We start from the raw sequence: 12,619 nt of genomic DNA, 5'->3' as shown, positions 1-12,619 counted from the left end.
TCCAAATCCCAACAAACAGTTTTCTTGTTCAAACAAAACAAAGCTCTGGGTCGAAGTCCAGGACTCATAAGCGAGCAGAAACGTGCAGTAAACATGTCTGTGAGTATTCCAGTTTTCTTTTTTAATGCAGCTAAATATCGGCTATCAACTCCGATCTATTTTGTGTAACCACCGTTATAGCCAGTGTAAACATATAACCTCTATTGGATATGTGTTGTGCGCTTAATCTCTCAGCCAGTGTTACGGTGGCATTGTATACTGCTTTGGATGACAGTAGTCCACTTCCTTGTGTATACCAAAAGCTATCAGGCAGATAATTCTGTGTAGGCTTCATGCTCGCAAAAGGCATAGCGCTACCTTTTGGTACTAAATGTGTGATGTGTGAAGGAGCTTATTGAAATAGATGTGTCTGGCACATAGTGTCCAGAAGGTGTGGAGCTGTCTTCCCCTCCCCGGGGCCTGGAAGAAGAATACAGCAGACTCTTCACAGCCGATGCCTTGCTTTTCCTCCGCGAATTAGTCTCCACGCTTGATGAGGAGGTCGATCAGGTAGGAGAACCAAGAGGTCCTGTGTATTGTTACTGTTAATGTATAGATGCTCTCACTTTTGTTGAGTCCACGATGACTGAATAATACCAACTGTCTGTCACAAGTTCTGCAGAGTCATTTTGTGTACTAGTATTGGATGTTGCTATACCAGCTTGCTCACCGAATGTCACAAGACATGTTTAAAGGACTTGTTTTAACTCACACCATGTGGAATCTGCTTATTTATTCATTACCTCTCCTTTTTTTTTTAATGTTCAGGTTCTAAAGTTGAGGGTTTTGAGAAAGGCCCAGTTGGACCTATCAGGGGATCTGCCTGGCTTTTCAGAAGCCACCTCCTATATCAGGAGCGACCCAACCTGGAGGGTCCTGCCAGTCCCCCCCAGGCTTCAGAGGAGGCATGTTGACGTGGGCGACCTGGCCCCCTGTGACACACAGCGCCTCATGCAAGCTCTCCAATCGCCTGCACAAGGCCTTCAGGTAACAATCTGTTTACGTCTAGCTCACACCATAATAACTGTTCTGGACTGGCACCCTACCCAGGGGTTGATCCTGCCTTACACCCATTACAATGTTGGTTGAGATAGGCTGCTGCATCCCAGGATAAATGGGTATAAATAATGGATGGATGGATGGATGGATGTCTTAACAATATTGTGCCATACTCCCCTTTGCCAATACTCTTTTCTCTTCTCCTTAAGCCATCTGTAATTTATAAATACGTTTCTAATGAGAGACTCCGACCCAGTGTCAGAATGCATCTTTTCTTTTTTCACCTTTTGCTTTCACTCCCAACTCCATTCTCTATCATCATAACCCTTTCTTTGGTTCGGCAGATTGACTTCGATGATGGGAACTGCCCTACACACTACAACCAAATCAAAGGCATTCATAATGTATACAAAGCAGTGCACAACCAATTTCCAAGTAAGTTCACGCCTCTAAAATGATGCACGTTTGCATAAAGCCATTGGCATGTATGTGCATGTGTACATGTGAAGAGGAACAGAGTGGATTGGTGTAAAAGCTTAAGGTACTGAAATTATCATCTGCATTTCCCCTCATGCACCTCAACTCTTTTATATAAACAGATGTCCCGTCCATATCACAAGCTCCCGTGTTGATGCTCCGTCCTCGTGCCTGGAACATGGTGGACCACAACATGATGGTACTAACACGCCACCACCTCTGCTGCTCTGAACCAACACCAAAACTTGTGTGATCACAATCTCCACTGTTGTATACAGATATTCAGATATTCAGACTTGAGTTTTTTGACTACTGTTAACATTTGGCCAAGCGTCCGGGTGGCGTACCAAGACGGGGCTCGCCGGTTCGAACCCCCGTGTTACCTCCGGCTTGGTCGGGCGTCTCTACAGACACAATTGGCCGTGTCTGCAGGTGGGAAGCTGAATGTGGGTATGTGTCCTGGTCGCTGCACTAGCGCCTCGTCTGGTCAGGACGCCTGTTCAGGGGGGAGGGGGAACTAGGGGGAATAGCTTGATCCTCCCACGCGCTACGTCCCCCTGGCGAAACTCCTCACTGTCAGGTGAAAAGAAGTGGCTGGCAACTCCACATGTATCGGAGGAGGCATGTGGTAGTCTGCAGCCCTCCCCGGATCGGCAGAGGGGGTGGAGCAGCGACCGGAACGGCTCGGAAGAGTGGCAATTGGGTAGAAAAATCCCCCCGAGCCCCCCCCCCCCAAAAAAAAACATTTGGCCAGCTTCCTTGTAATTCAGAGTCAGTCCTCCTAAACCCTTCACCAATGAAAACAAAACTGTACAAGTTTTAGGTGTTGCGGATTCCTGCACTCTCCCATCCCATACACACACACACACACACAACAAGCACATGGAGACTGTTATCAGTGTATTTGCTAATGGGGCTTTGTGTCTTTAGGTTAATGGGAAAGAAGTCCCTGGCCCTCTGTATGATTTTGGACTCCTCATGTTTCACTGTGGAAAGACACTGTTTAAATACAAGAGTGGACCATTCTTCTACTTATCTAAAGTAACACACACACACACACACACACACATTACATAAACACACAGCGTAGAGCATGATTTATGCAGTACGATCGACATAAACATTTACAATTCATTCCTCTCCAGTCTTTTCCATTTCTCATCTTGCTTCTCCACTCCTCCTTTCTCAGCTATTGTCTTGTTCAGATTTGCTCTTCACTTTTTTTCCCCATCCCTGCCCATTGTCCTTTAGGTAGAGAGTTTCATGGAGGCCAGACTATGGAACAAGATATTTGTTTGGACGCAGAATAAGGTTTTCACCTCGTTTGTCTGCTCCTATTGCTCCTCAGATCATACTGAATGACAGCAGGATGGGTCTTCAAGCCATTTATATTTATCTGAACCTCTCTCTGCATGTATATGCACTTGTGTGTGTGTGTGTGTGTGTGTGTGTGTGTGTGTGTGTGTGTGTGTGTGTGTGTGTGTGTGTGTGTGTGTGTGTGTGTGTGTGTGTGTGTGTGGTGTGTGTGTGTGTGTGTGTGTAGCTGGGCCTTCCGCTGGGCAGCATCAAGGCTACAGTGCTGATTGAGAATGTTCTTGCAGCGTTTGAGATGGAGGAAATTCTTTATGAGCTCCAGGAGCACTCAGCGGGGCTCAACTGTGGCATTTGGGATTACTCAGCCTCCTTCGTCAATAAATTTGGTGAGCCTTGCAACCTGTCGTATACCTCGTAATAAACTGAATTCATGAGAAGCCCATGCACCCGTCCTAAGCTTTCCATGGGATTTATGCCACGGAAGAAGCCCAGGGCCAGCTTAGTGTAAAGTGCATTGTCCTCAGAGGTCACATTAAACTAAAGTCTGAAAAAAATTGAGATTTTCTAAGAGGAAGTAAACCTTTAGTTTTATTTTTTGATCAGGAAACACGATATTTCACCAGAGTAGTAAGATTGATTGGCTGATTGAACCCTGGTTTGCTGGTATCATATGAGGACATATACACCAGGGAGGCATGGCGGTGCAGTGGTTAGCGCAGTCGCCTCACAGCAAGAAGGTCCTGTGTTCGAGTCCCAGGATAGTCCAACCTTGGGGGGTCGTCCCGGGTCTTCCTCTGTGTGGAGTTTGCATGTTCTCCCCGTGTCTGGGTGGGTTTCCTCTGGGTGCTCGGGTTTCCTCCCACAGTCCAAAGACATGTGAGTCAGGTGAATCAGACATACTAAATTGTCCCTAAGTGTGAATGTGTCGGCCCTGTGAAGGACCGGCGGCCTGTCCAGGTTGTCTCCCTGCCTGCCGCCCAATGACTGCTGGGATAGGCTCCAGCATCCCACGACCCCAACTGTGATAAGCGGCTTGGATAACGGATGGATGGATGGATGGATAAAAAAAAAAAACCCTCAATGTCTGTCACTATTCAGCTCGCCTGAAAGTGTAGAGGTCCTGTTTTTTACCCTCAGGTCACCGAGAAGCCTTCCTGCTCCCAGACCGTAGTAAATATGTCAGCATGGAGAAGCGTTTTCTGCGAAGCTACATGGAGCTGCTGGTGCAGACATGTCATAGGCGGGGGGCTTTCGCTACAGGAGGCATGGCTGCCCAGCTGCTACCTCAGGACCATCGCAGCCCCTCCCACAGGACAACGCTGGCTAATGTTACCAGGCAGGACCACAGTTTGATTTACACTCATGACAGACGTGACTTTTACACCGACGGTGCATGCAAGTTTTTTTTCCCCCACACTCGTGACGGATGTCAACCTTGTCTCATTATGTCCGATTATTCAACCCAATTAACCCCCATTTTAACGCCAACAATACCTTCTCCCCTCACCCTCTAGACTGAAGCTGCTGGAAATCAAGGCAGGTGTGGATGGTTTCATGGTTTATGACCTGGGATTGATAGAGGCCATGCAGAAAGTTAGTATTGATTCTCGGTGCTGGACTGTTCTGAAAACTCAAGTTTCTAAGCCACATGTATAAAGACTAAGAGTCTATTATGTTGCTCCTTCCCTCTTGGTTCATCGTGTGCTCTTTAACCTCACCATCACCACCTCTCTGAAGTTGTTTCAGATGCACATTCGAGGTGATAACCAGCTCCACCGGGTCCGAGATGACCTCACTGTGACCCCAGATGACCTACTGTCCATGCCCACGGTTATTTGCTCTATTGTCTCATAGTAAAATGATAACATACAGTCTGCCTTTCAAAGTCAAGTCAAGTCAAGTCAAGTTTATTTATATAGCACATTTAAAACAACCACAGTTGAACCAAAGTGCTGCACAAGCTTAAAATACAATGTAAAATAAGTCACACATATGAATATAAAAATACATGTAAAAGTAAAATAAAGGAATTAAAATGTAAACAATAAAACACAAGAGTAAAAGTATATTTCAAAGGAGGATGATTCAAATGCAACCTTAACACCCAGGTCCTATTTAACCACAGCGGTTAATAACAGAGCAATGAATAATTAACAAAGCAGTAATAGATAGCAATGCAGTAAAACCGTATAAAACCAGATTACTGGCATCCAGTTCACCCAAACTATGTAGTTATGTGCTAGTATGTGCAGCCTCTAACATGGTGCACACCTACCTGTCTATATCAAGATGTCCTCCACCTTCACATTACATGATGAGGACTGACGCCAGCGTTAAACAAACTCCCATTTGTGTGTTTGTTTCTTTATGCACCAGGAAAGGAAGTGGTCTACAATCATGTGCCATCAAGTGCCATGTGTGACCATTTTAATTGCCATTGCCTAGACTTTACATTAGTTAATTTCACTGACAGGCAAGAGATGGGGGAACCAATCACTGACATTAGCTGATGTAGTCTTCGGTCGGGATGAAAACACATGGGTCTCCATGACACATGGTTGGAGGCCACTTTCAGTGTGTCCTTATGTGGTCCAATTTTGTCTTATGCTGTCAAATAAAGTTATTTCCATACTGATAAATTTCAATGACGTCCCACCTGCAAAGTTAGAAAAACCTGAAGGGGTTGAAAAAGAAAATGTAGCAGTGTTGATTCGTCTCTTCAATGATCTGTGTTATATCTAACACACTAGTGGTCTATTCCGTTGCCTACGAATATGGGGATCGCCGGTTCAAATCCCCGTGTTGCCTCCGGCTTGGTCGGGTGTCCCCACAGACTCTGGCTGGTGTCTGTGGGTGGGAAGCCGGATGTGGGTATGTGTCCTGTTCGCTACACTAGCGCCCCCTCTGGTCGGTTGGGGCACCTGTTTGGGGGGGGGGGACTGGGGGGAATAGCGTGATCCCCCCCACGCGCTACATCCCCCTGGCGAAACTCCTCACAGTTTGGTGAACAGAAGCGGCTGGCGACTCCACATGTATCGGAGGAGGTATGTGGCAGTCTACAGCCCTCCCCGGATCAGCAGAGGGGGTGGAGCAGTGACCGGGATGGCTCGGAAGAATGGGGTAATTGGCCGGGTACAATTGGGGAGAAAAAAAAAGGGGGGGGGGGCTTTACGCAACTACGCAATTGACATGTCATGCTATCTGTGTACTGGGGTCGGTGACGGTACCAATTCCCTGATTCATAATGTAAATGTGCCGAGTTGATGGATAGGGCCTCAATCACACAGCTATACTGTCTTCTGAGCTTTGGTTTAGAGAGGCAGACTGCATCGCAAGCATCATTCTCCCCTCGTTCCTGTTTGGAGATGCTCTAGTCCAGTTTTTTAGCAGCAGGATGATCTTCGTTAAAAACTAATACAACTTTTTTAGGCCGGGATTTTAAAAGTCTCCCAATGTCCTCCTAAGACCTTTCAATTTGTGAAAGGGTTACAAAGTTTAAAAAAGCTTGCTTTTTATATGTAAAATTAACTCTTGGAAGACATATTTGAAGCAGCCTCAACTCCTGTCGTCAAATAAATTCTTTAATAACTCTTAACATTTGTCTTGGAATGATATTTGCGCTCACTATGGAGGAGTTTGCTGCTTCTCAGTGTCGTCATGTGTATGCTGCGGTAACGTTGCGTACAAAAAAGCATGGTACGAGTTGATGTTTATAATTTCTTCCTAGGGAGGAGTCACCCTTTATGGCTTGGAACATAACATTGCAGTTGGCGTCCTCTTTATTGATGCTTGGCTGTTAGGTGAGCGCGCAAATTGTCTGTAGTATAATTGTTCTGTACTACTGAGTAGGATGGGACTGAGTGATACAGCGCACTTTCAGCGGCAGGTTTTTTCTCTCTCTCTCTCTCTAGGTAAAGGCCATTTCTTCTACAGGGGCCAAGTCGAGGACTCGGCTACAGCAGAGATTTCCAGATCACAGGTGGGTTGTGTGCCAAAACTCGCTTATCCTCATCCTTATCCTGGTGGATATGGGCCAAAAAAGATAAAAGGTGCAATGTTTTGGGTTTTTTTTGCTACGTAAATCCAGTATGTCTTGTGTTTTCTTGTGTGAGAGGTGTGGCAATGGATCCGTCACGAGGCACGGCTAGAGGACGACAACAGGCTGGTGACCAGGGGACTGGTGACCGACCTCACCCAGAAGGTCGTGAGGGAGCTGAGAGTGGTCACATGCTGCGACACCGCCAGGCAAGCAAACACTCCTTCATAGTTTACCTTTGGATATTTATCCAAAGTGTTATCATCAGCTAAGTTTCTATTAGACTTTGGAGATTATGCACAGGTAACTACAATTATATCCCATTTGGACAGTCCTTGGACTGTGAAAAACTGTGTTGACAAGACCCACAACACATCTTTTTCTTTTGCCCATCTATGAACTCCATGGTACATTGGTCATTTAGGACAATGTGTAGTCACAGCTGAGTCCTCAACGAGATATACAGATCCGGTATCTAAAAAGGATAACAATGATCACCATGAATAAAACTGTATACAAAAAAACTGTTCTCTAATTGTTTTCCCAAATAGAAGGGAGTACCAGCCAGGTAGTGGTGGGCTGGTAGTGAGAAGTGGGCATCAGCAGTGTTAGGTTGTCCTTGCTTTGACCAAGGTTATTTTGCATGTGTACCAGGGCTTTTTTGTTTGGACAATGGGCTTTTCTTCAGTAATTCTTGCAACTCTTACCTTTCTTTTGTAGAATTGGGGGTAAGAACCAATAATACTGATGATGATGGGCGGGCCTATATAGCTGATAAATAGCTAGCTAGCCTAGATGACTTGCTGGGATAGGCTCCAGCATCCCCGTGACCCTGAGAACAGGATAAGCAGTTTGGCTAATGGGTGGATGGATGGATGGGCCTAGATAGCACGCATCTCATTGATGACCATTCAAACTCAACATGTGAAAATTTTTAAATTAGCTTAGTTTTTATTTGGATGCCAGCGATGGGCTCTGTAATGGCTAGATTTGGTCCTGGGAGTCTTGAAATGGGATTATATTTTGAAATTTAACTTACTTTAACATGATTCTCAAAGCTGGATAACATGCCACTAGCAGTACGATGATGTGACAAGGCTTTAAAAGTTGCACTGTGAGACTGCTACTACTTTTGGCTGCTCCCGTTAGGGGTTGCCACAGCAGATCATCCGATTCCATCTTTCCTGTCCTCTGCATCTTCCTCTGTCATGCCAGTCACCTGCATATCCTCTCTCACATCCATAAACCTCCTCTTTGGCCTTCCACTTTTCCTCTTCCCTGGCAGCTCCATATTCAGCATCCTTCTCCCAATATACCCAGCATCTCTCCTCCACACATGTCCAAGCCATCTCAGTCTTGCCTCTCTTGCTTTGTCCCCAAACTGTCCAACCTGAGCTGTCCCTCTAATAAAAAGTTGTACTGTGAGAGAAACTGGGAAATGATTATGGCAAAATTAGTTTACTTTGGCATGGAGTGCAAAAACTTGTGCATAACCTCTGCAATGTAGTGATAACAGATGTGTGAATTGTAGTTGAATTTCAATCTCAATGAAATCTACTTTTCCATTTTAGCCCAGTGCTGCTCCTAGATTTTGATGTACCGACGACCATATTCAAAATAAGAGAAAATGGATTTGGCTATTGCAGCCACATCCATTGCTAGTAAATGCATGAAATCAAGCATACAGCCATGCAGTCTCTATAGATAAGCATTGATAGTAGAACAGGGCGTACTGGAGATCCCACTTTCAACATGTCACTGTCAAAGGGTGCCACCTTTTCAACAAGTCAGTTCGCTAAATGTCTGCCCTGCTAGACCTGCCCCGGTTAACTGTGTGTCTGTTATTGTAAAGTGGAAATGTCTAGGAGCAACAACAGGTCAGTCGTGAAGCAGTAGGACACACAAGACCACAGAACGGGACCACCGAGTGCTGAAGTGCATAACAATCGTCTGTCCTCGGCTGCAACACTCACTGCCAAGTTACAAACTGCCTCTGGAAGCAAAGTCAGCAGAAGAACTGCTTCTTGGGAGCTTCATGAAATCGGTTTCCATGGCTGATTAGCCGCACACAAGCCTAAGATCACCGTATGCAATGCCAAGCGACAGCTGGAGTGATGCAAAACACACCGCCATTGGACTCTGGAGGAATGGAAATGTGTTATCTGGAGTGATGAATCGCGTGTCAGTATCTGGCAGTCTGATGGACCCGTCTGGGTTTGGTGGATGCATAGTGCCTGCTGTAAAGTTTGGTGGAGGAGGAATAATGGTTTAAGGCTGTTTTTCATGGTTTGAGCTAGGCCCCTTAGTTCTGGTGAAGGGAAATCTTAATGCTACAGCATACAATAACCATCTAGAGAATTGTGTGCTTCCAACTATGTGCCAAGTTTGGGTAAGGCCCTTTCCTGTTTCAGCATGACAATGCCCCCGTGCACAAAGCAAGGTCTATAAAGACATGGTTTGATGAGTTTGGTGTGGAAGAACTTGACTGGCCTGCACAGAGTCCTGACCTCAACCCCATCAAACACCTCTGGGAATTAGAAACGCCGACTGTGAGCCAGGTCTTCTCCCCAACATCAGTGCCCAGCCTTACTAATGTTCTTGCACCTGAATGGGAGAAAATCCCCACGGCCATGTTGCCAAATCTTGCGGAGAGCCTTCTCAGAAGCATGTAGGCTATTATAGCAGCAAAGGGGGGCCCAATTCCATATTAATGGCCAGTTTTGGAATGGGTACATATGGGTGTGATGTTCGGGTGTCCACATACGCCAGTGAGATGGTTCCATTCAGAATAATATCCACTCTTTAATGTGCACCATGGCCAAGTATTCAGATTTAAGGACCATTTCTTTCTTCTCTCCATATTTTAGAGCTGAACAGAGGTTACTGACAGCTGCAGAAATGTTCCTGGAGGTGGTCCAGAAGAGAGATTTCCCAGAATTCCTCACGACCTACTTGAACCTAGATCACACCTTCATCAGCTCCCATACAAACGGACGACTGGCCGCAGGAAACCACAAGCCCAAACTCTGAGAGCAGGTTCAACAGATTTTTATCAAAGGTGAATGTTAATTCTCAAATCCAAAGCTACGCAACTCAAGTTTCCATAAATAATTGTATAATTTTCTGAACACAAACATATACCTGTTCAAATAACTGCTGTCAGGAAACGTGTTGTTCAACTCACTTTTTATTCATAACTCCTCGCTGTTTGTTAAACAGGAGCACAGTAACCTGTGTGCTGAATCCAGTAGGCTTTGAAAATGCTTTTTTTTTCTTCTTCCAAATAAATAACAAAAACAGAGGGATTGATTCCTTAAACTGGTAAGCCCATCAATTATATAAAAATTCTTTAAAAATGAAGGGGTATATATATATATATATATATATATATATATATATATATATATATATATATATATATATATATATATATATATCTCAAACCAAAAATTAAATTACAGTGACAGAGATGTGGCTGTCATATTTTTCTTTGCCACACGTTGTCCCAGTACCCTTCACAAGTTTCCCCAAGGTTAAAATGGAAGAGGTGCAGAGAAAGAGTGACGAGGCGTTGAAATTAAAGTCTTGGACATTAATCAGTTACCCCAACGGAGCTGCTCTCTGGGTGGGAGTGAAGCGCCTGTCTTTCCCTGAAAATCCCCTCGAGTTCACCTACAGACCCGTGAACCCTCGCGGCCGAGCAGAGCCACAGGGATTCACCGGTCCGTTCTGAACGAGAACGACCCCCCTGGCCTCCACGCCAAACCCTTCCACCGGTTTTTCGAAAGCACTACCTCGTTTTTGTGTTTGGCGTGCTCGCAATTCTGAATCCCCCACATCACCACTATTACAATGGTACCTTTTGGTTTCGCAAACATAGTTTTATTAATTCCTTTTTCAGTTTGTAATATATAAATTACCTTTAGAAATGTGAGAAGCAGATGCACCTACAAGAAGGACACAGTGTGAAAACACAGGAGTAATAGAAAATAAGGACTGTGTTTACAGAAGCTGTCATAACCAGCCGTTGTCCACCTTTTTCCTCGATCCCCCTTTTCTCCCTATACAATATATATTTGCCCTCACAGCTACAGGATAGTTGTGGACAGGGCTTTTGTTTTTTTTGTGTTTTTTTTTACCTAAAAAATAAAAAAAAATCTAAAATGGGCAGCTTCCTCCCTATACCATCTCTTCACTTCCCATCCCATCCTGTGGTGCTCAGTCCGTTCAGATCAGTGCAATGCAGGGACAATTCACGAGCAGCCGTAGCTGAAGGAGAGGGGAGAGGAAAAAGGTGTTGGCATACCGAATATGTGGGAGTGCATGTGTGTGTGTGTGTATGTGTGTGTTTTTGAGTGCGCTCTTCCCCCTCCGTCCTCTTCTCTCTCTCTCTCCCTCACATGTCGCAGGCTGTCTCGTTGTGTTCCCCTGCTGACAGGTCCCCGTTGGTGCTAATGGCGGTGCTGTTGTCTTGGTAACCAGGGGGCATGAAGGCCAGGGTGTAAGGGTACAGCTTGTGACAGGCGGCCCGGTACGCCTCGGCAGCCTTCTGCTGGCCCTCGCCCAGCTGGCTGTCGCGCACCGCCTCCAGGACCTCAGTGCAGATCTGCAGACACCGAGACACCATTTTACTTAAGCAGCCATGACATGTTTTACACAATGGACTTAACTCCTTCTAGACCACATTCAAATGCCAGTCACTGCCTTTTCCACACCAGAACCTGCATTCCTTTAGTATGACAATCTAATACAGACGAGACAAATACTAGGCGCATTCAAAAGTAAATTTTTTTCCAAGTCGGCAAGTTGTCTGAGCAAGTAGTCAACTAGTTGGTCTCAAGGGGGCCCTATTGTTTGGTCCATATCTGGCATACATAAAATCATCAACAAAAACACCATTTAACTTAGGGACAGATAATAAAATATACAGTGGCTTGCAAAAGTATTCTTACCCCTTGAACTTTTCCACATTTTGTCACGTTACGGCCACAAACATAAATATATTTTATTGGAATTTTATGTGAAAGACCAACACAAAGTGGCACACAATTGTGAAGTACAAAGAAAATTATACATGATTTTAAAATTTTTTTACAAATAAAAAACTGAAAAGTGCGGTGTGTAAAAGTATTCAACCCCCTTTTCTCTGAGTGCAACCAATTGCCTTCAGAAGTTTCCTGATGATTGCTGAATGACCGAATGTTGACCTAATGACTAAATAGAGTCAACCTGTGTGTAATCTAATCTCAGTACAAATACAGCTGTTCTGTGACAGCCTCAGAGGTTTATTAAGAGAATATTGGGGAGCAAACAGCATCATGAAGTCCAAGGAACACACCAGACAGGTCAGGGATAAAGTTGTGGAGAAGTTTAAAGCAGGGTTAGGCTATAAAAAGATTTCCCAAGCTTTGAACATCTCACGGAACACTGTTCAATCCATCATCCAGAAATGGAAAGAGTATGGCACAACTGCAAACCTACCAAGACACGGCCGTCCACCTAAACTTAGAGGCCGAACAAGGAGAGCACTGATCAGAGATGCAGCCAAGAGGCCCATGGTGACTCTGGACGAACTGCAGACCTGGCCTTTATGGAAGAGTGGCAAGAAGAAAGCCATTGTTAAAAGAAAACCATAAGAAGTCCCGTTTGCAGTTTGCCAGAAGCCATGTGGGGGGGGACAGCAAATGTGGAAGAAGGTGCTCTGGTCAGATGAGACCAAAATTGAACTTTTTGACCTAAATGCAAAATGCTATG

The 12,619-nt window shown here is 45.0% G+C and overlaps 2 protein-coding genes across 4 annotated transcripts in view; one reads left to right on the top strand and one right to left on the bottom strand.

Annotated features, from left to right (window-relative positions):
- The first annotated feature begins 24 nt into the window (after window positions 1-24).
- Window positions 25-12,619, top strand: part of ugl (ureidoglycolate lyase) — a 20,188-nt gene continuing 7,593 nt past the window's right edge. Inside the window, exons 1-16 of one of the 3 annotated variants that reach the window (XM_056282238.1) lie at window positions 25-99; window positions 421-549; window positions 808-1,026; window positions 1,383-1,473; window positions 1,638-1,714; window positions 2,446-2,556; window positions 2,767-2,826; window positions 3,059-3,215; window positions 3,967-4,165; window positions 4,344-4,422; window positions 4,567-4,659; window positions 6,557-6,629; window positions 6,741-6,808; window positions 6,944-7,074; window positions 9,733-9,923; window positions 11,275-11,372. In XM_056282238.1, coding sequence (XP_056138213.1) covers window positions 94-99; window positions 421-549; window positions 808-1,026; window positions 1,383-1,473; window positions 1,638-1,714; window positions 2,446-2,556; window positions 2,767-2,826; window positions 3,059-3,215; window positions 3,967-4,165; window positions 4,344-4,422; window positions 4,567-4,659; window positions 6,557-6,629; window positions 6,741-6,808; window positions 6,944-7,074; window positions 9,733-9,895 — 1,656 coding nt within the window. In that variant the 5' untranslated portion in view covers window positions 25-93 and the 3' untranslated portion in view covers window positions 9,896-9,923; window positions 11,275-11,372. Of the gene's footprint in view, window positions 100-420; window positions 550-807; window positions 1,027-1,382; window positions 1,474-1,637; window positions 1,715-2,445; window positions 2,557-2,766; window positions 2,827-3,058; window positions 3,216-3,966; window positions 4,166-4,343; window positions 4,423-4,566; window positions 4,660-6,556; window positions 6,630-6,740; window positions 6,809-6,943; window positions 7,075-9,732; window positions 10,257-11,274; window positions 11,373-12,619 lie in introns of those variants that run through there. The other 2 variants (XM_056282246.1, XM_056282230.1) reach the window with 2 other exon arrangements.
- naa15a (N-alpha-acetyltransferase 15, NatA auxiliary subunit a) overlaps window positions 10,282-12,619 on the bottom strand; it is a 26,200-nt gene continuing 23,862 nt past the window's right edge. Inside the window, exon 20 of the mRNA XM_056282218.1 lies at window positions 10,282-11,471. Coding sequence (XP_056138193.1) covers window positions 11,262-11,471 — 210 coding nt within the window. The 3' untranslated portion in view covers window positions 10,282-11,261. The remainder of the gene's footprint in view (window positions 11,472-12,619) is intronic.

The sequence above is a fragment of the Lampris incognitus genome, chromosome 1, assembly GCF_029633865.1.
Source record: "Lampris incognitus isolate fLamInc1 chromosome 1, fLamInc1.hap2, whole genome shotgun sequence".
Lineage (NCBI taxonomy): Eukaryota > Metazoa > Chordata > Actinopteri > Lampriformes > Lampridae > Lampris > Lampris incognitus.
The sequence above is the reverse complement of the archived record's forward strand: the minus strand, read 5'-3'. Positions and strand labels throughout refer to the sequence as shown.